The sequence below is a fragment of the Sturnira hondurensis genome, unplaced genomic scaffold (genome assembly GCF_014824575.4).
Source record: "Sturnira hondurensis isolate 20B ecotype Veracruz unplaced genomic scaffold, ASM1482457v3 Scaffold0008782, whole genome shotgun sequence".
NCBI classification, from domain to species: domain Eukaryota; kingdom Metazoa; phylum Chordata; class Mammalia; order Chiroptera; family Phyllostomidae; genus Sturnira; species Sturnira hondurensis.
Window position 1 is genome coordinate 7476999 of NW_028081413.1, and position 25987 is coordinate 7502985.

General features: G+C 46.8%; 1 protein-coding gene across 1 annotated transcript in view; it reads left to right on the plus strand.

Moving 5' to 3' along the window:
- RYR3 (ryanodine receptor 3) overlaps nt 1-25987 on the plus strand; it is a 521285-nt gene that overhangs the window by 490415 nt on the left and 4883 nt on the right. Inside the window, exons 85-99 of the mRNA XM_037056141.1 lie at nt 896-1024; nt 2573-2677; nt 4373-4454; nt 5120-6447; nt 8336-8394; nt 9334-9502; nt 10930-11016; nt 12092-12292; nt 15287-15417; nt 18940-18982; nt 19442-19569; nt 19992-20052; nt 20388-20534; nt 23765-23899; nt 25143-25299. Coding sequence (XP_036912036.1) covers nt 896-1024; nt 2573-2677; nt 4373-4454; nt 5120-6447; nt 8336-8394; nt 9334-9502; nt 10930-11016; nt 12092-12292; nt 15287-15417; nt 18940-18982; nt 19442-19569; nt 19992-20052; nt 20388-20534; nt 23765-23899; nt 25143-25299 — 2962 coding nt within the window. The remainder of the gene's footprint in view (nt 1-895; nt 1025-2572; nt 2678-4372; nt 4455-5119; nt 6448-8335; nt 8395-9333; nt 9503-10929; nt 11017-12091; nt 12293-15286; nt 15418-18939; nt 18983-19441; nt 19570-19991; nt 20053-20387; nt 20535-23764; nt 23900-25142; nt 25300-25987) is intronic.

Genomic DNA, 25987 nt, shown 5'->3' on the forward strand with positions numbered 1-25987 from the left:
GTTAGAGTAAGGTTCCTACAGCATCTCATCAATATTATAACCAAACAACATGGAACAAAACAAGGTTATTTGAAGACCTGCTGTGCATAAAGTGCGTATTTGAATGTTTGAAGACTGACCTGCGGGAGAGGGTTTAAAGCTATATCATTTATTATGAAATGCTGTTGTTTTTCAGTTTTGCCAGTGAAAACCTAAAAGCAATCAAACAACCTGTGAGTGAGAAAAGATTCTTCACTAGGAAAAAGTCACAAAAAGTGTGGGAACAAAGTGCTGAGAAGTCACTTGGTTTAATTCTCTGAAGAAAAATCCAAATAATATTTTTTTTTAAAAGCCCTACACAAACATAAAAAAAGGATTCCCTTTTCTCTTTGTTGATTCTTCATCCCCTCCTGCCTCTGAACAGCTTGTGGCCTGGAGTGACCTGTTAACCTCCCTGTGTTCCCGATTTCTCATCTCATCTATAAAATTTCTCATCTATAAAATCTCATCCCATAGGATGACAGTAAAGACCGAAAGGTTTAATGTGTGTAATAAGCCCAGAACAATGTCTGGCATTTAGGGTTAGCTATTATGTTGTTACATTGTGATTCTTTGGATGATAACCATTATTATCTTTATCTATAGTCCACATTTTCTCTTGTGAATGAAGTGTCTCATATCACAGTCACCCGGGTCCAGCTGACCTCTCTCCTAGCTGTTTTTTCCTGAGAAGGGCTATTTTTCCTTCAGAGATGCTAGGGGCCAGCTATCTCGGGCTTCTTCACAGAGCCCCAGGTTCCTGTCATAGCGAAGGGGTCATAGAGATATAGGATTCTCTTGTTCTCTTCCTGAGTGTTGACTTTGGCTACACTGACAGACTCCTGGGAAATGCTAAACTCTACTTGTTTGTTCTTAGGAATCGATCAGTGATTTCTACTGGTATTATTCAGGGAAGGACATAATTGATGAGTCTGGACAGCACAATTTTTCCAAAGCTCTGGTGGTCACCAAGCAGATTTTCAATTCCCTTACAGAATACATCCAGGTATGTGCTGCAGAATGCATGCTCAGAAACAAAGAGAACACCTGTGACATCCCCCAATTCTGTTTTCCCTGCAGAATATCTGGATGCACATGGGACTGTGCATCTAACCCTATGTGCTGACAGTGCTTCTCATCTGTTAGCCAAGGGTACCGACCTACACCCTGTGAGGCCGTGACCTATTCATTGTGTGGCCACACTTGCGTTTATCTAATTACATTTTGCTTTCCCTCCTAGACTGAAAACTTTGCAGATGAAAAAATTTCACATTTAATTTAATATTCTTCATTTCTAGCATAAGGTTTAGTACACCAGAGGTGTTAAGTAAATGTGGACAGTGGAGTAGAGAAATGATACCTAGAACGAAGGAATAAAGGTGTAAATGGTGTCACTTTGAGTCTTGAGATTAAAAGCAGAATTCACAAGATCCTACAAATTTGTCGGAAGGGAACTCTGTGGAAGAGGTGACTTCAGAAGCACATCAGCTATGTGCATTAGCAGTGGAACCACAGGTGGAGTTCAGGTTGAATGTCTGGCTCTTGTAGCATTCTTTTCTGTTCAGCCTTCTCTGCTCATTGCCTACAGCAGTCCAGCCACCATGAAAAGAGCAGAGGGTGTACTCGGGCGTAATCTGCTGTAAAATCAGTATCCGTATCACGGTCATCAGTGATATGAGCCGTAGGATGAGCCCACCGGCACAGTCAGATCACATTTGCTTACTAAGATAAACACAAAACTCAGCTTGAAAAGGAGGATTTTAAGGGAGAGATGGATCCCTGTCACCCAGGGATTTTAAGAACATGGGGAGAGAGAAACCTAGGAACAGGTGGTTCATCAGAAGTGTCACAGAATGCGAAGTCCTTGTGAAGATGGTTTGAACAGACCTGACCAGCCTCTGATTCATCAGAGGACCCATCCTAATCTTCAGAATTTCCCATGCAGCACTTAACCCAAAAGTAAGGGAGAAGCTTTGTGAGTCTTTTTTTTCCACAACAGGCTTTGTTCCAAAAGCATCTAGAGGTTTCTAGGGATCAGGCAGCAAATGAACATGAACAATGATTTTTAAATAAGCTTTCGTGACTTAGGGAAGCAGGCAGTATTTCTCCTGCTCACCTCTTCCCTGGGAATTCTGTCAAGACTTTTCTAGAACATGAGATGGTATCAGTGTTTTCTTTGGAAATTCCTTACTTAAGAGTGATTTGAGAGTGATTCAAGGGTAGAGAACAATAAACTATATGAAAGTTCAGGATGTTCAGGATAGGAAATATTGCTTCAGTAATCTACAAAAATAGGAAAGGTTATTAACATGGAAAGTGCAATCTGGTCACTGTCATCCCTCTGAGTTTGGCTTTCAAAAAAGATAGAGATGGAATTATACTTGAAGTTCAGGTTAACGGTAAAAAAATCCTAAAAGTCATTGAACACCAGGAATTTTTTTTTAACTTGAGTGGACAGCCATGTGGTCATGGCATTCTCCATGGAGCTTTGCCAGATGGCGACAGGAGCGCTTGTGACATCTGAGTGAAATGGGATGTGTCCTCCTGTCCACAGGGCCCTTGCATTGGGAACCAGCAGAGCCTGGCTCACAGCAGGCTGTGGGACGCGGTGGTCGGCTTCCTCCACGTATTTGCTAACATGCAGATGAAACTCTCACAGGTACTGTGGCCTGTCCCCAGTGAGCTGTTGGTGTGAAATGCCAAGTCAGTCCCCAGCCCTCGGTACTCCCATTGTGGATGTGGCTGCTTGGTAAATGGATGGAAGCGCCATGCATACTAGGTCTCACTTTTAAAACCAAGGGTCTAAGGGGGAAGCAGGCACGAACAGCCCCAGACAGGCTTTTGCATGGACGCGGCTTCCTTCCTGGTGTCCCCCGACCTGCCCTTCTCATGACTGCCTCCACATCTGCCCTTTATGGTGCTAATCCCTTTGCCTCCCTGTCACTGCTTTGTCCGTGTACAACAGTCTACCGGCCCTGCCTGACCTGTCAGATGTCTGCATGTCTCTCTGATTCACACATCCCTTCTCTCTCATCTTTGCCTCCCCCTCCCTCCCCATCTCTGTCGTTCCTTCTCATTCCCCATCTCTCTGGCAAGATGAACCAGACTCACTCAGAGCATTTGTTACGAACAAATAAATGGAGCGTTCTGTAGTAGTTTGATTGTCTCTCTCCATGGCAACACAGGAGAGAGAACTTCGGGATGTTTCAGGCTGATTAGAATAACATTTGCGACATTGATTTAAATGATGTGTGTGCCTAAAATGTTCAGGGCTGTCGCATCCGCCTCCTCTCTTCTGGAATGTGCTGTTTAACCCTTTCATTTTTCCCCTTTTGACTCTGGCCTTACGGAAGGGGAGAGTTCTTGGGAGGGCTGCTGATTCGGCAGTGATGCATCAGCCAACTGCGCCCTGCGTCAGCCCAGCTGGGGCAGCCTGGCGGAGGGTCTGGCAACAGGAGCCTGGGCCTGCCCCCTCCTCACTGGCGACTTTCAGAAAGTCACTTCCCTTTTCGGGTTTTATTTTGCTTCATCACCCATAAAATATTGGGAGTTAGAACAGATCTCTTTCAGCTCTAATACGCCACACGTCTGTTTTGTACAGAGCTATGACACACAGCAAAGGCGAGGGAAACCCCTCTGAAATTTACAGAGTTAGACAAACTGTCTTTACAGAGAGAGTCTGTAAAAGAAGTGGGGCCCCGATGCATTTTTCACCCCACCCCCGAATCGCCCACCAATCTTCTGAGCAGTGTCTCCTTCAGCTCCGCAGGGTGCGAGCGTAGTGCCAGCTGACAGGGCCCTGCCTGCGGTGCAGGAACTGAAACCAAAGAGACTCGGGTCAAAACCATCCAGAGGTAGAGCCTCGCTTATAGAACAGTTTAAGGAACCAGTGGCGCCCAGATCACGACCAACTAGAATCAGGAGAACCTGCATTGATCCAGAACCTAAAAAGAGCCCATGTGTGGTGATTTAATCTCAATACCTGAATTGGATTGCAAATAGTCCCCAAAACCTCAGTTGTATTTCCCCAGTATCAAAAGCAACAACATAAACGACTAGATCTATCTAACAGCTCTTTGGTGGATTGGGTTGTTCACTAGTTTCGGACAGCAGGTGGTATATCTGCCACATCGTGCTGATAAAAGACCACTATTGGCCGAGTCCTGCTGCAGCGAGCTTCCTGGTGCTGCGAACAATGGATGGTAGGACGTCCACATTCACAATGAGGAGGGAGCTTGTTCTCGAGTCCGATGCAGCCCTCACCTACCACTTCCGAGCAGGCTCTTCTTGCTCACTGCCCCGCACTTTGCTGAGGGATCAGATAGCTCAGGGGTATCTCCTGTTTCTGTTCTAGGATTCCAGTCAGATCGAGCTGCTGAAGGAACTCTTGGATCTCCTTCAGGACATGGTGGTGATGCTTCTGTCCCTCCTGGAAGGTTGGGCTGTTTGGTATAACTAGGCATTCACACAACTGTAATTGGTCTGAGTGCTAACTGTACTAATCACGCAGGTTACCTTCTGGCAGGTCATTCATGCCATATGACATTGGTTAGAAAGACAAATTTTCAGCAACAGCAACAACAACAAAAAAATGAGTGAAGGGCGTGTGGTCTGAAGGACAAAGCCTGAAACCAACTCATTTTATGTCAGTAGGAAAGCCAGAATGAACTGGGGAAAACCTCTAAGCTTTGCTCTTCCCTATCCTCTCCCCCTCCCCATTGCTTTTCAGTACATCTGGCTGCCAGTGTGTATGCCAGCCATCTAGTTGGTCACCCTCCTAGGTCTAAGGGGATAGGAAGGGCACCACTTATTCCTATGAGTCCCCAATAATCTGGTAACAAAACCAATTCCTGGGCCCCAGGCCAGATAAAAAGGCACTGGCGTGGCCTTCTCCTTCTCCCCTCTGTCTCCGTCCCCCTTGGCTCCTAGTGGTGTAGTCTTTATGGCTTGCTGCTCCCTCCTGCCCATTTCCAAATCATCACAGTCAGAAAAGAGCTGACTGAGTTGGCACATAAGTCTTCTAAGAATAGCTACCTGCCCAGTTACACGACGATGTGGATTTATTGATACATGTGTATGTCTTTTTGAACCTGCCTCACAGGGAATGTGGTAAATGGAACTATTGGCAAGCAGATGGTTGACACACTGGTAGAGTCATCTACCAATGTAGAAATGATCTTGAAATTCTTTGACATGTTCTTGAAACTGAAAGACTTAACCAGCTCAGATGCCTTCAAAGAATATGACCCAGATGGGAAAGGGATTATCTCCAAAAAAGAATTCCAGAAGGCCATGGAAGGGCAAAAGCAGTACACGCCATCAGAGATTGACTTTCTCCTTTCATGTGCAGAAGCTGATGAGAATGACATGTTTAATTACATCGATTTTGTAGACCGGTTCCATGAGCCGGCCAAGGACATAGGCTTTAACGTGGCAGTGCTATTGACAAATCTGTCAGAGCACATGCCAAACGACTCTCGCCTTAAGTGCCTGTTGGACCCAGCGGAAAGTGTGCTGAATTACTTCGAACCATACCTAGGACGTATTGAGATTATGGGTGGGGCCAAGAAAATTGAGCGTGTTTATTTTGAGATCAGTGAATGTAGCCGAACTCAATGGGAAAAGCCCCAAGTGAAGGAATCTAAGCGACAGTTCATCTTTGACGTTGTCAATGAAGGTGGAGAACAGGAAAAGATGGAGCTGTTTGTAAACTTCTGTGAGGATACCATCTTTGAAATGCAGTTAGCATCTCAGATCTCTGAATCTGACTCAGCCGACAGGCCAGAAGAGGAGGAGGAAGACGAAGACTCTTCTTACACGTTAGAAATCGAGGGTGAAGGGGAGGATGACACGTCCTCCGAGCCTGCCTCTGCATTCGCCATGGCCTGCGCCTCCGTGAAGAGAAGTGTTGCCACCTTTCTAAAGAGGGCAACCCTGAAGAACGTCAGGAAGCAATACAGGAAAGTGAAAAAGATGGCTGTGAAGGAGCTGGTAAAGGTGTTTTTCTCTTTCTTCTGGATGTTGTTCCTGGGGCTGTTCCGGTTGTTCTTCGCCCTATTGGGAGGACTCGTTCAGGTCCTCTGGAACACAGTGTTTGGAGGGGGCCTTGTAGAAGGGGCAAAGAATATCAGGGTGACCAAGATCCTGGGGGACATGCCTGACCCAACCCAGTTTGGTATCCATGATGACGCCGTGGAGGCTGAGAGGGCAGAAGTGACTGAGCTGGGTATCTCCACTGAACTGGTACACTTCATAAAGGGGGAGAAGGGAGATGCGGACATTATGTCAGATCTTTTTGGATTCTACTCAAAGAAAGAAGGTGGCTTGAAGCATGGGCCCGAAGTGGGTTTGGGTGACCTCTCTGAGATTGTTGGCAAAGATGAACCCCCTACGCTAGAGAGTACTGTACGGAAGAAAAGGAAAGCACAGGTAAGCATACTTTGTTTCCACCACCTTTCTTTACGCCCAGAAGACTTGCTCGCTGTATTTTGCATCGGTCCTGACCCCAAGTTCCTAAGAGCCGACACTGTATTAGAGACCAGCTCTCCTGTGATTACCCCGACCTTGTAATCCCAGCTCTGTCATGTCCGGCAGAGCGAGACTTAAATGGCTGTCTCGGTGCCTAATGGCTGAGTCATCCTCAGTTTAGACATGCTCAGTTCAGACATGATGATCTGGGACACTCTCCTCACTCCCACACTTGCATTAGAAGGTTAGTTCTCAAGATAGGCAGGCTCATTCCATGAACTGAAAGCATAGAAAAGCTGGTACAGCACAGGAGACTTTTCTTGTGAGACAGTAAGTCTGCGGTGCCCCAGAAGGTCCTGCTGATCCGATGTAACTGAGCACAGCATCCCAGTGAGTTTTGTCATGATTGGAACACTGTCGTTAGTATGAAATTTGGGCTTTGAGTCAGTGGACTAGATTAGGAGAATAAGATAACAGTAATTCAGAGCCCCTTGGTCACGGATGTTGGCCCTTGGTCTACCCTTGGTCACGGGCATTTCCTTCTGTTGCAGCATCTAACTCACAGCATCATCCTAGCACTAAAGACTGTATGGGAAGAAGTGTGAAGAGATCAGAGTGCAAAGACAACTCTCATCCACTCATTACATTAATATTGGTTAACTAGTTAACATGTGGTCGTCACTGTTTTTGGTTCTGAGAATACAGTGGTAGATGAGAAATGCATTGTCCCTATAATTTAGTGAAAAAGATATTAGACAAGTCACTGTAAGTGTGAAGAATGTTAGGAGGGAAGAATGCCAGGTGCTAAGGAAATGTACAGGAGAAAACTCTCACCTGGCTTGGAGAGTCAGGGAAGAAGGCATCAAAATCATAGGCATTCTTACAACATTAATTTATTTACTCTGTTTTGCTCCCAGATGCAGCCCCAGGGCATGAACTGGGTTTCATAGATGATAGGGACTCATTCCAGTCCGGCTACACGCCACACTGTGCTCCAAGGCTGAGAGAACTCAGCTAACTGGAGGGACAGCACTTTTGTTTAATAGAGCTTGCCTTCTAACAGAAAAAAATGACAAATAAATAATTACCATTTGTGACACATGCTAAAATGCCTGAACAAGGGCGTGTGGGCCCTACTGTAAATAGGATGCTCAAGGAGGCTCCTGAAAAGGTGTCCCTCTGAACCAAGTGCTGAAGGCTATCAGGTCCATGTTAAGCAGTCACACTTCACGCAGAGGATATGGGTGGCATGAAGGTCCCGGTGCTGGGAAGGGTTTGGAATTTCCAGGCAAGGAAATGAGGCCTGGGTGTTGGGGCGTAGGAAGTAACAAATCGAGTGGTGCAAGATGAGGATGGAGTGAAAGGCCATGATCACGTTGGCCTTGCAGACCTTGGTAAGGAGCTCGGCTTTTCTTCTCAGTGCAGTGGTCATCTGTCCAAGGGATTGGGGTGGTGGTAAAAGGACCGAAGGCCAGGCAGGTATCCTGTCTGACAAAAGCAGGTTCTGGATCAGACCTGGTATTATCCGTGTCCCATCTCCTTGAGGCCATGGGGCTGTAGGACCACTGCCACTGGGCTCTGACAATGTCCCAGCACAGGTTTCTCTGAGGGGAATATGAACAGGGTGGTAGAGTTTGGGGTTTGAAATCTTTGTCTGAGCATCTCTCCAGAGTCCCTTGAAATGTAGCAGCAGGGCACTTACATTCCATGATCCAGAGAAAAGCAGAGGCGTGAAAAACAAAAGCTGTTGAGACTTCTAAGCAAGGAGAGGAAATGGCCAGCAATGTGGCTCATCGCCATGAACTCACTGATTTGGGGAAAATCTTCACTGATCGTTATTTCTGTCTAGGCGGCAGAGATGAGAGCAGCCCATGAGCCAGAAGGAAAAGTAGAATCCGAGAAAGCAGAGTAAGTTCTGGTAGCTTTGAGTACTCAAAATCCTGTAGTACACAGTCCTTGATAGCCTTCACTATTCTATTGCTATGGTAAATAGAAAACTTGATTTCTAGTATCAAAAGAAATCAATTTTTTGCAAACTCCAGATACATTTCCTTTAACCCCAGGTATACAATAAACACATTTTATTAATCTTGTTAACTTTATAATCTCACTAGTAGATCAGAATTTCTCTGATGGGTCCTGGCTGGTGTGGCTCAGGGGCTTGATCACCAGCTGGATTCCTCGTCGGGGCCCACGCCTGGGTTGTGGGCCAAGTCCCCAGCCAGGGGCACATGAGAGGCAACCACACATTGATGTTTCTCTCCCTCTCTTCCCCCCTCCTTTCCCCTCTTTCTAAAAATAAAGAAAGAAAATCTTTAAAAAGAATAATTTCTCTGATGGGAATTCCTCTTAATAGTTGCTCCTGTGTGTGTGTTATGTGGGGACCTCACTGCTCCTAGTCCGCGTGGCCAAACCAGCAAACACCCACATCTCGTAACTTCACATAATGTTGGTGATGATGTCTCACAGAGCCAAAACTTCTCACATGCCAGGCCCTTTGCTAAGGCCTTTTACACAATATCTCATTTAATGCCTACCTCAGACTTGGGAGAATAGGTACTATTGCTGAGTCAAATGAAGTCTTAAAAAATAAAGGACTTTTCTAAAGGGAAAGAGGTCTTAGGCCAAATTTCAGAAGGAGACTACAAATTTATATTTACAACTATTGTACACCTATGACCATGGCTCCTTAAAGGGGACACCGCTCATTAAGGCACTGTGGTGCGATAACGACCTGAGGTTCCCGCCCACGAGGAATAATTACGAGATTTCTCTTTAACTCAGTCTCCCTGTCCAGGCCGGGCCTCCCTCTGTCCTCTGTGCTGAGTGGGTTTCTTGTCCCCGCAGCATGGAAGATGGGGAGAAGGAGGATCAAGCCAGAGAAGAGCAAGCCAAGGCCCTATGGGCAGAAGCCACAAAAAAGAAGAAGCGACGGCATGGCCAGAAAGTCGAGAAGCCTGAAGCCTTCATGGCTAATTTCTTCAAAGGGCTGGAAATCTATCAGACCAAGCTGCTGGTGAGTGCCCCTTCCCTGGCCCCACTTGTGGTGCAGGAGTTCCCCAGGCAGAGAAATGACCACGGCTTTCGTTTCACCGTTTGGTTAGTTATGCTTCCTCACTTCCTCATTCCTCTTCTTTTCCTCTTCTCATTTATCTGCCTGTTCCTGTGTCAGAGGAAAAGAAAAAGAGGATAGCCTAGAAAAGCCAAGCACTCCAGCTGTCCTGCCCAGCAGAACACCCTCTCTGACTTGTGCTGTCTTGGAGAAAGAGGGAATCTCTCTTCCTAGCTGGTCCTACATGTCTGTGTTATGTGGGGTCCAAAGTTCAGGGGTCGTTGGATGATTTGGGATGCAGAAAGAATACTCCTGCATTAGATTAGGTTCTCACACTTGTCCTCAAAAGCTGTTATTTCACATGCAATTAGCCCTCAGTACAGCTTGAGACATTCTTTCTCGGACACATTGCCCACTGAGGTGTACTTGCTGATGGCCAAGACGACACCTTCCCCAGCACCATCGGTGAGAGCCCCCTCCGCAGAGAGACTGAGAGCTTTCCCCACGCAGCTGCCAAACTAGTCCTCCGGTGCTGGTTCATCCAGGAAGACGACAGTGAGGACAGGAATGGTGCCCCCCCCCCCCCGAGAGGGGAGAGGCAGAGGCCCTCCCCGTCGGGACTTACAAAGGGACAAGGGCTTGGGGCCACAGTCTGGCCGCATGCAGGGTGAGAGCTGCAGAGGAGGCTNAGCTGTTATTTCACATGCAATCAGCCCTCAGTACAGCTTGAGACATTCTTTCTCGGACACATTGCCCACTGAGGTATACTTGCTGATGGCCAGGACGACACCTTCCCCAGCACCATCGGTGAGAGCCCCCTCCGCAGAGAGACTGAGAGCTTTCCCCATGCAGCTGCCAAACTAGTCCTCCGGTGCTGGTTCATCCAGGAAGACGACAGTGAGGACAGGAATGGCGCCCCCCCGAGAGGGGAGAGGCAGAGGCCCTCCCCATCGGGACTTACAAAGGGACAAGGGCTTGGGGCCACAGTCTGGCCGCATGCAGGGTGAGAGCTGCAGAGGAGGCTTTTTGTGAGCTCAGATCACACATAATGTCCAAATAGACTGCTTTCTGCACCAAGTGCTCAACGCATGCACACACGCACGCACGCACTCCACAGCACCGTGAGTCTGCAGGTAGTGTGTTTGGTTCCCTGAGGGATAAGCTGGGGCAGAGTTCCTTTGACTATCGTTCTAAGACATTTTTTAAAATCACCATTTCTGGTTTCTCCCCCCAATAAGTCCTGAGAAGGCCAGGACTGTCTTCGAAGACTAGCTACTAAAGAGTAGGAGCAGTCCTGCACAGACCTCTGACCGGAAGAGAGCTGTGTGAGAGAAGGCAGTCCTCTTCCCCACGCCGAGCCCTACGACTTCTGCCTGTCCTTTTCTTTTCAGCATTACCTGGCCAGGAATTTCTACAACCTGAGGTTCCTTGCTCTGTTTGTAGCCTTCGCTATCAACTTCATCCTGCTCTTTTACAAGGTGATACTTCATTCAAAGGTTATTTGCTAAATACACTTTATTATTTTTTTTAAATAAAAGAAATCGGAGCTACTATTCTAATATCTAGTAATTTCTAAGACACTGGCTCCTAAAAAAAATACTATTTTTAGCAATGGGAAGAATGGCAAAACCACTTGCAAGGGAGGGCAATTAGAACACTTTCAGTAGTTCAGGGTTAGTCTATTCATTAAAGTTCTTTAAATATTTCTTGAGCATCTACTACATCCATGACCCTCTATTAGGAACTATGAGGCATTTCAAAATGAGTAATACAGTCCCTCCCTTGAGGAATAAGGTAACCAAGAGCCATTATAATTGGCCCATATGTTAGAATCCATAATAGAAGGAAGACTTAACAGGAGTTGCTGGCCACGGGAAAGGAGAAATGAAGGTTTTGAACACTGGTAAGTGGGTCTTATACACAGTAGGCACATAATAAATGTTTATGGAATGAATGAATCAATGATAGGTCCTGGATTTTTGACATAGTCTTCAATTGGCTATTTCACTTTGCCTCTCTCCTTGCCTGTTTAAAACCCCCCATCTAATTTCTGTAAAACACCCTTTATTCCCCTCCAACTTCCACGCTATGAACAGACGGCCCTCTCTTGCCTGTAGAAGGAACACGGAAGTTTACAGAGTGGCGTGGCAGAACTTGGTTTTACATGTAATGAGGTGGGAGTGACTGCAGACCGCTTCCAGGTGGAGGTGGCCACAGGCAGTGGGAGCTGCAGGCTGCAGCCACGGAGGTGTAGCTTGGGGGGCATCTGTGTAAGAACGGCAGGCGAAGCAGTGACTGTGTCGGCGGCATCTAGGAGAGAATGGAAAATGCTGTGTGTGCACACCTGTTGGTGCCTAACCTCCTCCCAGGCCTGACACATGCTTCCTGAACACTTCTTCCCACAAGGATTGTAGCACATATACGAAAACTTCCCTAATTTTTAAAATACGTTTGCTTTTCCTCAGAAGATACATTTTGCCTTTTAAAAGTGTTGCTCGCCTCATGGCAGAGGCTCTTTCTGGCGTTGCTAAGAGTGTGCGTGTCATGGGCCAGGTCACGGAAGAACCCCTAGAGGAGGAGACGGAAGACGTGGCCAACCTGTGGCGTTCTTTTAACGATGAGGAAGAGGAAGAAGCCATGGTGTTCTTTGTCCTGCAGGAGAGCACCGGGTACATGGCCCCGACGCTGCGGGCCCTGGCCATTGCCCATACCATCATCTCTCTGGTCTGTGTGGTGGGCTACTACTGCCTGAAGGTGAGCTCCCGGCCGCGCTGCATCTGACCTGACTCCTGGGGGAGGAGGCATCCCTTCCGAACCCGGCCGGCCCTTTGGTCTCCCAGACTTTCCTAACGGACCGAAGTCCGTGGAGCAGCAGCTGGGGTATCACCCAGGAGCTGGTTAGACCCATGCTGTCTGGAGCCCTGCTCCAGGCTCTTTAAATCAAAATCCACAATTTAACCTGATCCCCAGGGGATCGGTGTCCACACTCTGTTGGAGAAGCCTTGCTCTGCGAGTCCCATTTCAGGCACCGTTAGTTGAATTTCATAAAATTAGAATCATCAGGCTAAGTCACATGTAGAGCTGGTGACAAGAGTGTCTTTTCCTCTTTCACGTTGGAGTTTTTATAAAAAATGCTTTTGACTTTTCAAAAATTATTAGATTTTAACTATTTGTAATATCAGAAGAAAACTTATTGATAAGTTAGTTTCAGTTACTATTTATTGCTGCATAACAAATCACCCCAAAACTTAGTGGCTTAAAGTGACACGTTGTATCTCTCTGAATCTGAGGACTGGCTGGGCCCACTGGAGCCGTCCACCTGCTCCAAGGGGGGGGGGGCTGCATTAGAATCGTCTGGGCGCTCGGCAGGGCCACACTGTCCAGGGTGGTGCCTGGCACAGTGCAGGGGTAACAGCCAGCTCTGCTGGGGCAGCTGGGCGGCTCCATGTAGACTCAGCACATTGCCCTTTCCGTGGGGCCTCTCCACAGTCTCTCTCTAGCCAGGTAGCTGGACTTCTTGCATACGGTACCTTGGGGTTTCCAAAAAGAGCACAGAAGTGAGAGCGGCGAGCTCTCCTGAAGGCCCAGGCCTGGAACGGCTGCAGCATCATTCTTACTGCAGCCCGTAGGTGAAAGCAAGGCCCAGGGCTGGCCCAGATTCACTATCAATGGGGGTGAGGGGGAATGCAGAGAGGCATGAATACTGGAGGCCTGGCTCACTACATGCACGGCAGTCTTCAGTCACTCTGCTTTTGGTGTCCCAAGTCCTTTTCTACAGCACCACTTTTTCTCTGATTATGTTTTTTCTTACTTCTCTTTAGTAGGAAGATTCCTTGGCTCTTTACCAAGCCACTTCCTCCCAGGGAAGGGTCCAGGAAATACATCCCTGTCCTTGTGGCCCTCACTTCCCCAGTGACCTATGGTATCATGTAGAAAGTTCAGTTACCCTGCTGGCCAGAGACTCTGTACCCTGAACCACACTGAGGACTCCACTGTAACAATAAAAACACAGATTCTGGAGCCAGGCTGCCTGGCTGGGACTCAGAGCTCTGCCACTTAACCTCGCCATTCCTCTGTTTCCTCATCTGTAAAAATGAGTATTATAATAGTACCACCAGCCCCTAACAGTTGCTGGGAGGAATAAATGAGTTAACATGTGTACAAGTACTCAGAATATCAGACACGGTAACACTAGGGTGTTAGCTACCACTCGTAGGTCCCCCTCTCGAGCTCGTCTTGGGGCAGGGGACGCAGACACACCGCTGGCCCAGAGACAACGAGCCTGACGGCAGAGCTGTGCGCACTCCGAGAAGACCGAAGGGGGATGCTTTGAATCCCAGAGATCAGCACGGGTCTAAAACCTGATATTATCATTGTTATTCAGAGGCATTTCAAAATGCAGCAGAAATTAGTCAGTGTAGCTTTATCTTTATCTGTTTCCCCTCCCACATCATCCATTAACTGACAGCCATCGTGGGTCCCTCACAATGCCTATTATTAGCCTTTGCCATCTTCCTTAGACTTGGATTTCTTCAGTGTCGTTCTATTGTTTTAAAGAAAAAAGAGCAAGAGGTAACTCTTTACAAATCGTGATCTAATTTTTTTTTCTTTTTGTCTTGGAAATAAAGGGGCAGTGTGAGGTATATGGATGTCATTAGCTTTGAGGAAGAATTACTGGAAAAAACTCTTTGGAAACCAAGGTCTTAAGGATGTTGCTAAGTAACCAGTGGTTTCCCAGCTGAATGAGAAACCCTGGTTCGGTCTGAATTACACGTTTCTGGCTATTCTGACTTCCTCTGGAATTTCAGTAGTGCCCTCTGACCTCATGAACTCTGTCCTGTATTTGAAGTATGTGTGTATCCAGTGATAGTTGGGGTGACCTTCTGTGTGTACTTCTTTGGTGGTAGGTCTTTTCTTTTTTTAACTGACTTTTAGGGAGAGGCAGGGAGAAAAAGAGGGGAAGAGAGAGAGAGACAATGATTTTTGTTGCTACACTTATTGAGAAACAATGATTTTGTTGCATTTGTTGGTTGACTCTTGTATGTGCACTAACCAGGGATCGAACCTGCAACCTTGGCATATCGGGATGATGCTCTAACCAGCGAGGACTGGTGGTAGGTCTTTGTAGGCCTGCTACCATATCTAGTCTAAAATCAGACTTAGAACTGCAAGAGAATGGGGATGATAGTTGAGAACAAATGAGCGTGCTCCTACCTCACAGGAACTCCTCAGGGAAAAGCTGGGAAGAAAACCTCAACAACAGAAGGACTAGTGCAGAGCCCAGTGCGTCCTCTCATTCTATCAAACCGTGTTTCATTAGACAAAACCATGTGATGACCGTGACCCTAGCCACTGAAGGGGTTGGAACATTTCATGGTATACCTGTGGCCGACCAGTCAATTCTAGAATGATTTATCATCCTTTCTTAGTTCTTAGCAGTCTTAGGAGACCTAACTCTCAGCCCAGACGCTCATCTATGTATAGGATGAGTCGAGGAGTCCAGTTTGCATTAATAGCAGCTGTTTAACCCAAACCTTAAAGGGTGGCCTAGGTCAGATCCACTTTTGGAAAGGAAGGTGTATTAGCCAAAGGAGTGAAGGGATTTCGCACTGGATGCACAATTAAGCCCCCTAAGAATTCCACTAAGACTGCTGCCCTGAGGTGGAAGGCCTGTTTGTAAGAATGCTTGGGAGAAAGTGCTCTAATTGGAAAGCCTTCTCTGAGTACCCAGTGTCTTCCCATTCCTAGGTCCCTTTGGTGGTATTCAAACGAGAAAAAGAGATTGCCAGGAAGCTGGAGTTTGATGGCCTGTATATTACCGAACAGCCATCTGAAGATGACATCAAAGGGCAATGGGACCGCTTGGTAATCAACACACCGTAAGTTCCCCCCGCCTCCCCGCCAAGGTAGTCAAGCCCTCTAAGCCTTAGTTTCCTCTTCAGTAATAGAGGAATGAGAATACCACCCCCTACAGTCTGGGAGTAGTAATGCCGACCCAGTGCCTGGCACATGGTAGGCATCAGTGTTGGTCATTCCGTTTCCCTAACTGTTCAAAAAATGGCCAGCATCGTTAGCGAAGATAATGCTCTGGTGCCAGCATATGCACAATTGTGAAAGTTGTAAGATAATGTTCTGAAAGAAAAGTAAAGAAATGGGGCCAGATAGGCAAACTACAACGGTGATGAACGACTTAGCTGTGACAGTTAAAATATGCATGTGTGGAAACAACCACCCAACCCCCAGAAGAAGGAAATTGCTCCTTACCCACTGATGGCCAGACAAACTGAGAGAGGTAGCTCTACAAAGCCACAACTGAGCTTTTTCAATAGTCTCTAGCAAGGGAACTCTACTCTTGGGGCGGGGGGGGGGGGGGGGGGGGGGGGGGGGGGGGGGGGGGGGGGGGGGGGGGGGGGNTTGGCAGGGATGGGACAGAAGGGGGGTGTGGTGAGCATGCAAATCAGAAGCCTGTTCCATGCTCTTCTACCAAGGAAGAGGGATCCAGCTGTGTTTCCGGCCCTTTGTGATTACAGAACAGAAATTTTGGATGCTATTAAATAATTTTCAGACCATAAGATGCACCTAGGTTTTAGAGGAAGAAAATAGAAAAAAAAAATTTTGGAGCAAAAAAATGTGGTAAAATATTTAATAATATAAACAACATAATATTTCACCAATGTACATGTAAACAGAACTCAACAGCAGCATTAACAAACATTATTCCTCCCAAATTGGGGGCGTGGAGGAGGGTGCATCTTATAGTCTGAAAATATGGTAATTCTTTGGCACACGATGATGTGGCTCGAAAGTACCAGGTAAGAGGCAGTTCAGGTTTGAGAAATTGACCCTGAGGAGGTAGTGAGACAAGAACAGTAAAATGTCCCGACAAGGACAGCTGCTAAAACTTATTATGTGAAGTGGCTTACATGTCCTTAAGTCTTCACTAGGAAATACATAAATAAGTAGGTGTTTAGGAAATTTTTGATAAATGGACCCTTTTTTCACAATAGTGGCCTCATACCACACATAGGACTTTGTAACCTGTTTTTTTCAGTTAACTATGTATCATGGAGAGCTTTATTTTTTGTTATTTTTACCTTGTTAAATATACATGTAGAAGATGGAGAATGTGTATGCATATTTTGAAATATAATAATACATTGAACCACAAAGGCTAAAAATGGAGCACTGCAGAGCGCTTCGAAGTCCCAGGTGTCACGGCCCTCCTTGCCCGGGCTCCCCAAACCCCGCCGAATACTCTCCTGACGTTGGCGGTGCTCCTGTTCACGTCCCCGTTTCGCCACTGCAGTGCGTGTCCCTAGATGCTGTTTCAGTCTGACTACTTCTGGACTGTATGTACACGGAGCTACACTCTTCTGCGCGGCAGCGTCATCTGAATCACGTATTCCGTGCTGTGTTTGAGATGATGTGTGTGGCCATCGTCTTGTCATTTTCAAAACTAATCTGTTTCAAAACACTTTTAAAACACATGTATGAGTATATTATCGCCTATGTATCGATTTTCCTGACAGTGGGTACTTCAGTGTTTGCAGTCTCTGGCTATTAAAACAGTGCCACAGTGAACATCTCTGTAGCTCATGCACAAGTAAAAGAGTTTCTCTAGAGTAGGGACCCAGGAGAAAAAAAATGCTGAATAGTAGGACGTGCAGATGCCTGTCCAGTTTACCTCCGACCAGCACCGTGCGGGAGTGCCTGCCCCTCCGCCTTCTCGCCGGCACTTGTTACTGGCAGATAGTTGTGCTGACCCGGAAGGTGGCAGTGGCATCTCACTGTGCGTGTCCCTGATTCCTAAAGAGGGTGCACATCATATATTGTTTTTCTTGACCATTCATGGGTAGATGTTATTTATTTATGCACCTCTCTTCTGAAGTTTCTTTTGTCTATCCCACACTTTAAAGAATATTACCTAGTAAAAATATGTTTTCTGCCTTCAAGGAGCTTATTTACTTAGTCAGCAAAAATACTCCAACCAAAGTAAGATCACATTCAAAAGGGTCTTGTCCAGAGCCTTCAGTCAGTGGCCCTTCACCACTTCTGGAATTTTCTACTTACAACAAACTGTGACCCAGGCTGGGTTGTATGTTTGGACCATTTTTATAAAGGACTTAATAAAGAAAGGAGATACCAGTGCGGACAGAGGAAGCCTGGCTTGATTTTCCTTTGTTTTGTTTATTTTAGCCTCTAAATGCAATACATAAGAAAGAAATCAAGTTGCAGAAAAATGCACAAAGAAGAAAGTCAACATAATTATGGCCATCCTCATTAGCCGTTTAGTCTATAAACCCAGCATTTGTTCTTGCTTTTAAGTGGCATTTGGCGATTTAAGACAAAGAAACGGCTTTAACTATTTTTTTAAAAGCGTTTTGAAAGATGGCCACCCAGTTGGGGAGAGGTGGCATTTGCTGAGGGTTGTCCTTCTGAGCAGTCCATGCACAGAGGGTGCCCCCCACCTCACACCAGCTGGGGTGGTGTCTAGAACAGGAGACTGCATTCCAGTTCCAACAAGAATGACTCAGATGAAGGAAAACAGAGGTGTAAAAGGCACGTGCCAAGGGTCAGCAGCTCCTCAGATGTAATCTAGCCTCCCAGGGAACCCTCCCAGGAAGGGTCAGTCATTCTACAGACTAGAGGAACGAAATATATTGAATGGTTTTTGCCAGCATGCCTGAAAGTGATGGTTCTTTCTTGACTCGAACAATAGAAAGCTCCTTGCAGTGGAGCTAGTGGAAGCTGCCAGGCGGAAGAAAGAAGTGCGCTCTGTGGGGTCAGGGACGGGAGGTTTTGGGAAACCACCTCCAAAGGAGAAAGAGATCTAATGCCCTGGAGAAAGCAGAGCCCACAGGAGTTCCAGGGAGTGGAGAGGAGAGTGGAAGAGCACTTTGGTTAGCAAAACTCTACTGAAATTTAACTGAAGGTGGTTCCCAGACTGGAAACCTTGTGTAATTAGGGACTTTGTCACATGTGACTTCTACATGTTCCCCCACAGAACCCCAATCTCCTACCCCAGCTACTGACATAAGCCAGGTACTCAATGAATGCAGGTTAAATGCATGTGTTTCCTAAGGGTTCTGCTTCCACTTAATACTGGGATCACTAAACACTTTTCTGCTTCTGTCTAATCCTGTCATCACAAGTGCTGGCTCTTAGCCATGATTTTAAATAGAAAATGCAGAGTGGTTTCCTGAGTGTTTCAGAAGTCAGTGCAAAGTAGTGAAACCGTAAATCAGCCCTGTGGTGACTGTGAACTTCAATCACGTCTTGAATTCTTCAATGAGCCGGACAAATCCCACAGGGATCACAGATCCAGACACTCAAACTGCGAAGTTTCTTGATGTGCTTTGCCTTGATGTTAAGAACCCGCCTTTCCCGTTTTCTTCTTTCAGATCTTTTCCTAGTAACTACTGGGACAAGTTTGTGAAGAGAAAGGTAGGCCCTGCCAGTCCGTGACCACCAAAGAAATGCCATGGGTTTTGAGTTCTCCACACACAAATGTGAATAAATTTGATGTTACTTTTTATGACGGTTTCCCGAGAAGAGTACGTCACAGAAGGGGTGTAAATGAACACATGCAGGGTTTTGGCTTCAGTCCTGCATTCCCCTGCCTTGAACAGCTCAACACAGTCCCTGTTTTCTGCATACTAGGTTCTTTCTCCCCTCCAAGAAAACAGCAGCCTGAAAAGCCATTTTCATTTAATTGCCTTTATCATTTCTGTTTTCTTTGGGGGCTATTTCCCTTTATTTTCCTGTCGCGTTTTGAATCCTGTCTTTATCACCCTCGTGAAGAGCCCGGCATAGAGCAGTCAGTCCTCTGGAGACAGCAGGCGGTGGGAGGGGACCCTGACGCTCGCTTTTGCGTGGCCTCACCCTGTTGTCCCTTTGCTTTAGGTGATCAACAAGTATGGTGACCTCTACGGAGCGGAGCGCATCGCTGAACTCCTGGGTTTGGACAAAAATGCCCTTGACTTTAGCCCGGTAGAAAAGACCAAAGCAGAGGCGGCCTCTCTGGTGTCATGGTACAGAGCTTAGGAGTTAAAATCCAAAGTCTGGCTAAAGTAGATCCTTTGATTTCTCCAGCCCTTTTCAAGGTGCTAAAGGGAAAAATTCTCGATCAGATCCTTGTTCTCTCAGGCTCCGGTCTGGCTTAGGTGTTTTCTCAGATTCTAACATATTGGGAGAGCAGTGCTTTAAAAAACTTAAGGATCTATCGGGCCTTTATGCCTGGTAGAGCTCAAAGAGAAAGACTAATTCAAATTTCAGGTTGGGTGACCCTACCGTTCTCAGTCTCATGGGGCACTCATACAACTTGATAAAGCTCAGAGCCGTATTTGGATTATTAAACCTGAGAGAGAAAAAAACAATCTTTATTTGCCCCCCTGACCAAACACCTAACTTATGCCTGACATTTACGTGCTTTTAAATTCTTTGGCTCCCTCAGGCTAAGCTCTGTCGACATGAAGTACCACATCTGGAAGCTGGGAGTTGTTTTCACTGACAATGTAAGTGTGGCATCTGGAGAAACGAGATTTGGTTCCCCAGGCTCAGGGATGTCATTAGACACCACAAGGAAAAAAGCAAGGGATCTTGCCCAGAAAGACTCTGGGATCGCTTCAAAGACAGCCAGCCTCCAAGGGGCTGGGGACACGTCTGTCTCGAGCGAGAGTGTGAGATAGATGGGGTTTCCCTTGGCAGTGTTTAGGCCGGTTCACAGCACCTCAACATTGGAAAACCCTCTGTCCTCACTCTGTCCCCAGCGGTAAGAAACATTAGTTCATTCAGCACAGCAGGAGGCAGGAAGGACTGAAAAACCGCCAAATTTCTTCCATTTCCACAGTCCTTTCTCTACCTTGCCTGGTACACAACCATGTCAGTCCTGGGCCACTACAACAACTTCTTCTTCGCCGCTCACCTGCTGGATATCGCCATGGGCTTCAAGACCCTGAGGACTATTCTATCATCTGTGACTCATAACGGCAAACAGGTAGTGGGTTTATACTGATACAGAACTGGATGGACCTAGATATGAAAAATAAAACAACCAAACCAGGTAGTACAACTAATGTATGGCAGGAAAGTTCATCGTAGTATATAATACAACTTTCTTGGTGAAACACTTGAATGGTGATTGTTTTGATTTAAAAGTAAAACTGTAGCCATCATTCAAGAGGCATGAGGCCCTGATTCAGAGACCCCTAACATTTAGATGAAGTAGGGGAGGGAAGGAGGTGATCGATACATCGCTTTGGAGGCCTTTGGTGGATCTCCCCCTCCTCCGGGGATGGGCTGTACTCACGGGGGCTTGCATGTGGTCCTGTGTAAAAGAAAACTCCCAAGGTACTTCCGATACAAGCTTCCAACTAAGAACCAATGATTTAGACATGGATATATACACATAAAAACAGCTATACATACACATGTGTACATACATATAGACGTATATGTGTGTTTACATAGAGCTGATATAAGATACATTTGTACATCTGTGTATAGTAAAAGATACATTTGTACGTCTGTGTAGCCATTACCACCTCTAGTCTGTCTTCTGCAATGTTCTCAGGGTGAATCCCTCAGTTAAAATCCTCGAATGGCTCCTCTGTCAACAAGTTCAAATTCAAGTCCTTTAACATTTCCTTCTGCATTAAGTATGATTCCATGAATGAGACAAGCCCCTCACATCTCCGAACCTTTGTATGGGAAGGAGAAGGAAGTTAGTGTGCGCCCACCTCGACACAGCCGTTATAGAGAACAGTAGGGAGGCTCCTCCCACGACGGGCTGTAGAACTGCCGTGCGGCCCAGCAGCCCCACCTCAGGGTGTTTATCCAAGGAAATGAAATCGGTGTCTCGCGGAGAAAGCTCGCTCCCGTGCGCACTGCTGCGTTAGTCACAACAGCCAAGATACGGGAACAACCTAAGTGTCCATCGATGGAAGAACATATAAAGAAAATGTGGTATGTACACACATACAAGGGAATATTACTCGGCCATAAAAACAGAAATACTGCCACTTACAACAATATGGATGGACCTTGACGGTATTGTGCTAAGTGAAATAAGCCAGCCACACACAGACAAAAACGGTATGATCTCACATGTGGAATCTAAAAAAGGTTCCTAGGACCAAAGAGTGTACAGTGGGTCCCAGAGGATGGGGAGACATGGGTCAAAGGGCACGAACCTCCATTGTAATAGGAATAAGCTCCAGGGATCTAAAAGAAAGCAGGGTGGTTATAGTTCAAACTGCTGTATCACAGACTGGAGACGTTCTGAGAGTGGACCTTAAGTGTTCTCACTGCACTCACACACAGAACGATAACTGGGGGGGGGGGGGTGACGGGTATCATGGTAACTTCATTTTGGTCATCATTTTACAATGCATACATATATTAAGTCATCAGCTTGTACACCTTAAAAAATACTAAAGATTCCAACCTGAAAAAAAATCAAGTTGGCTTTTGTTATACAACGAAAGTTGCTAGATCATCAGATATTCTTAGGGCGTCTTAGACCATTAGGGATCTCTCTGGGCTTGCGGTAGTAGCCACGGTCCCTGCCTCTTGTTCGGATTGGCGGTCAGAAGAATTGAGGAAAGCTAGAGAAAGTTGCTGCCTCATACAAGAAGCTGCAGTTTGGGGAGGTGGTCACGGAGCCTGTGACATAGATGTCGGCTTACAGTGGTAACTGCTTCCTTTTCCCGGGAGGAAGGACATGGTGTATTTTTACACGCGTATCTTGGGACGTTGACCCCACAAAGACCATCCTTCCCAGTGTGATCTGTGGAAGGCCAGTTCCGCGTGTTCTTTTAGAATTATTTTCTTCCCCTTTACTCAGATATTGAAACTTCGGTTTTTATTGATTTGGCTTGACGGCATTAAGATTGTAACTTAAATGGAAAGTTTCAACAATGAATTTTTTATGTGGCCTTGCTGAATAAACACTGGCAAGATTATTTAAAAATAACAAGTGTGCCCAGCTTGTGCCATGTGCCAGGTACTGTGCCAGGCCACAGCTCCTTTGTAAGGGAGATGTTATGCTCACTTCGCAGGTAAGAGAATTGAAGCTCAGAGGCTAAATGCCTCACCCAAGGCCACACAGCTGCTAAGTGGCAGAACTAGCTTCATTCTTCCTTCGTGCAAAGGCCGGGTTCCTTCTGTTTTTCTAAAACCAGCTGTGAGATCTGCTATCTGAGGTTAAGTTACTCTTCATTGTCTAAGAAGTTGCTGAATATGTCTCTTCTGCTACTTGTTAGAAATTTTGCAATTGATCGTCAGTTTCTGCTCAGCACCTAGTCCCTTGAATGGGCCAGATGGGCAGTCCTGTGTGCAGTACCCCTAAAACCAGGAAACAAACTTGGCCTGTGACCCCTGCAAAGGTCCAAGGCAGCTATCTTGGTTATAAAAAATGACACTTTACTCAACCATCATAAAGAATTCTTGTAGTAACTTCAAGGCTATGACAATCATCCCACTCATGGTTATGTATAAAATAGTGTCTTGTAGGGACCCCTACCAGTCCAAAGACCCTTCGGTTCCTTTAGAAGCAGCATTAGAGGAGAAGCTGCATTGCGACACTTCAGGTCACTGCTCTCTCTCTGAAAACAGTGTCACCCGCCTCATGGCACCTTCACCACCCCATCCTGAAGTCCCGTTGTAGTTTGCATAGGCCCAATTCCGTCCCCCAGGTTCTAGGCTGCTCCAGCTGCCATAATGAAATACAGACTGGTAGCTTAAACAAGACATTTCCTCTCAGCTCTGGAGGCTGGAAGTCCAAGATCAAGGTGTAGGTAGGCGTGGCTTCCTCCGAGGCCTCCCTCTGTGACTCCCTCCCAGCTGCCCTCTCACCCCTTCCACTGGATCGCCCTCTGTGCGGCTGTGGTCTCTCACTCTGTGTCCTAGTCTCGTCTTACACGAACACCAGTTACACCGGAATAGGGCCTATTCTAACAGTCTCATTTTAATAGAATTATCTCTTTAAAGGCTCTACCTCCAAAGTCACATCCTGGGGTGCTGGAAGTAAAGGCTTTAACATGAGTGGGGGCACAATTTAGTCCATAGCACCCCAACATTACTCCTTTTGCCCAATAGCCTGTTTCTACACAATCTTCTTTTCCCTTTCTCCATGGCTCAGGCTCCTTTTTCCTGTGTCCTTGGAGTTGCCCGTGTACATTTCAAGGTGCAGAAGACCCACCTCTGTTTCTTTCTCTCCCCTGCCAGCTGGTTTTGACTGTGGGTCTCCTGGCCGTGGTGGTTTATCTCTACACCGTGGTGGCATTCAACTTCTTCCGCAAGTTCTACAACAAGAGTGAGGATGATGATGAGCCCGACATGAAGTGTGATGACATGATGACGGTGAGCGCCCACTCAGGGCCACCTGGTCATCCATCCTCATTGAGAAAGACGGGCTGTGGGTGGTCTGGGGAACTAAGAGCGATGGAGTTGCAGAGGAGAACACAGATGCCCCATCCCAAGAGGCAAGTACCCTAGACAGACAGCAGTGCTGGAAATGGGTTTCACGAGCACTTACCGAAGGTTAGGTTGAAATAGAAGCACCCCGCAGAGCATGTCATTGTTCATCTGTAGTCGTTTGTGGCAAAGATGTGACTACTTATATCTAAGTGTGAATGGACCTGTATCTAAATGCATGCGAGGCAAGCTTTTGATTCTGTTTCTGAGCTGGAGCATAGTCCCAGGGACCTGGTGCTCAGTTTATTTCAGCAAGTCCGTAGGCTGACAGAGACAGCAGTAGGATCAGGTCAGGGGCCTCCCCAGCAGGAGCGCCCCCTGTGGGAAGGATGGGCACAGCAGCAGTAGCATCTCTACAAGTTTACGATGACCGGATGCCAGGAGAAGAAGGTGAGGCAAGGGTGGGAGACAGTGAACTGCCCCAGCCTGTGGTCATTCCTCTAGAAAATGGCTAAGACTCCTTGGCTAAAAAGGTTCCTATGCTTTCCTGGGGCAGCACCCTCACGTGACAGCAACACTACAGGTGCCAGAGCACCGGTGTGGCCCTCACCCATCTCCACAAGGCCCTGGGGTTTGACTTACCAAGTGTAAGGCTTCCTTTACTCTGGACCTAACCCATCCAGGCAGGAGGCGAGGTGGAGGGTGCCCAGGCCCCTGCACTGGGCCACACGTGCGGCACAGAAGGAGAGCGAGTCTATTCCTTAAGGTGCTACAGGAATCCCTGCCAGGTGTAAGGCGAACACAGGAGAAGAAGGGGCCTCTCTTCCCAGAGGTGGGAGTCCGGCCTGCCCCCTTATAATTAAACGACAGAAAACTAATGTCTGGCCTATGCCATATGCGTTGGGGCTAAAAGGCCTTTTAACATATGCACGGCTTAAATGAATTCTCTTGTATGCATCAGAAAGTTCAAAACTTTCAAAGACTATGAGCAAAAAATATTTTAAAGGCTAAATGTAACAACAGTCTTTCCCCCTGGGTAGACAGCAAACGGACCAGAGGGCAGGGCGAGGAGCGGCAGGACCGCTGAGGTCACCGGCTCAGGGCTGTCCCACCCCATCTGACTGCCCGACTACCAAGCGACCACCACTCTGCACCTTCTACCTGGACTGACATTATTCTTCTTGTCTAGTGTTACCTGTTCCACATGTACGTGGGGGTGAGAGCTGGCGGAGGCATTGGCGATGAAATTGAAGACCCTGCTGGTGATCCCTATGAAATGTACCGCATTGTCTTTGACATTACCTTTTTCTTCTTTGTCATTGTCATCTTGCTGGCCATCATTCAAGGTATGGTTGCTAGTTAAATACCAGCAGGTCTTAATCTAGTTCTCTGTTCCTGCCTAATTGTTTTATGTACAGCTCTGCGCATGCACTTATGTGTTAATTCCGCATTTATTGAGCATCTCCTATATATGAGGCCATGCCTATAGATGAAGCCAAAGATTCCCTCCAGGCACTGATACAGGCTTAACTCATTTTTATGGCGCTTTACAAATGTTGCATTTTTTAACTAACTGAAGTCAAGCTCTTCTACTGGCAAGATTATGACATGCTTTATTGGGTGCTGCTCTCCCGCAGTGGTCTGGAACCAAACCCACAGTATCTCCCAGGTTCGCCTGTACAAAGAACAGCACCCCCTTTCTGCCATTGCCCACTCGGAACTCGCCATTACTGCTTGTTCTGCTCCCCAGAGATCCCCTGTGTGTGGTCCCGCCCACTTCATTTTCCTCCCGGGAGGTGGGGCAAGGCGGAGGAGCACAGAAAGGAGCTAAGAGCGTGTGACAGGGTTTCTCTTCTCTTCAGGGCAGGGGTGGTACTGTTTAGTCAATGCCTTGTCAGGAGTAGAGGAATGTGGTGAACTCAGTTTGGGTCACGGTGAGCTATGATGCCTGTGAGCTGTGCAGGTGTTGAGGGCTCATAAGCGATTAACTGTAGTAGGTCTCTCAAAGAACAAGTCAGGAATAAAATAATAAAC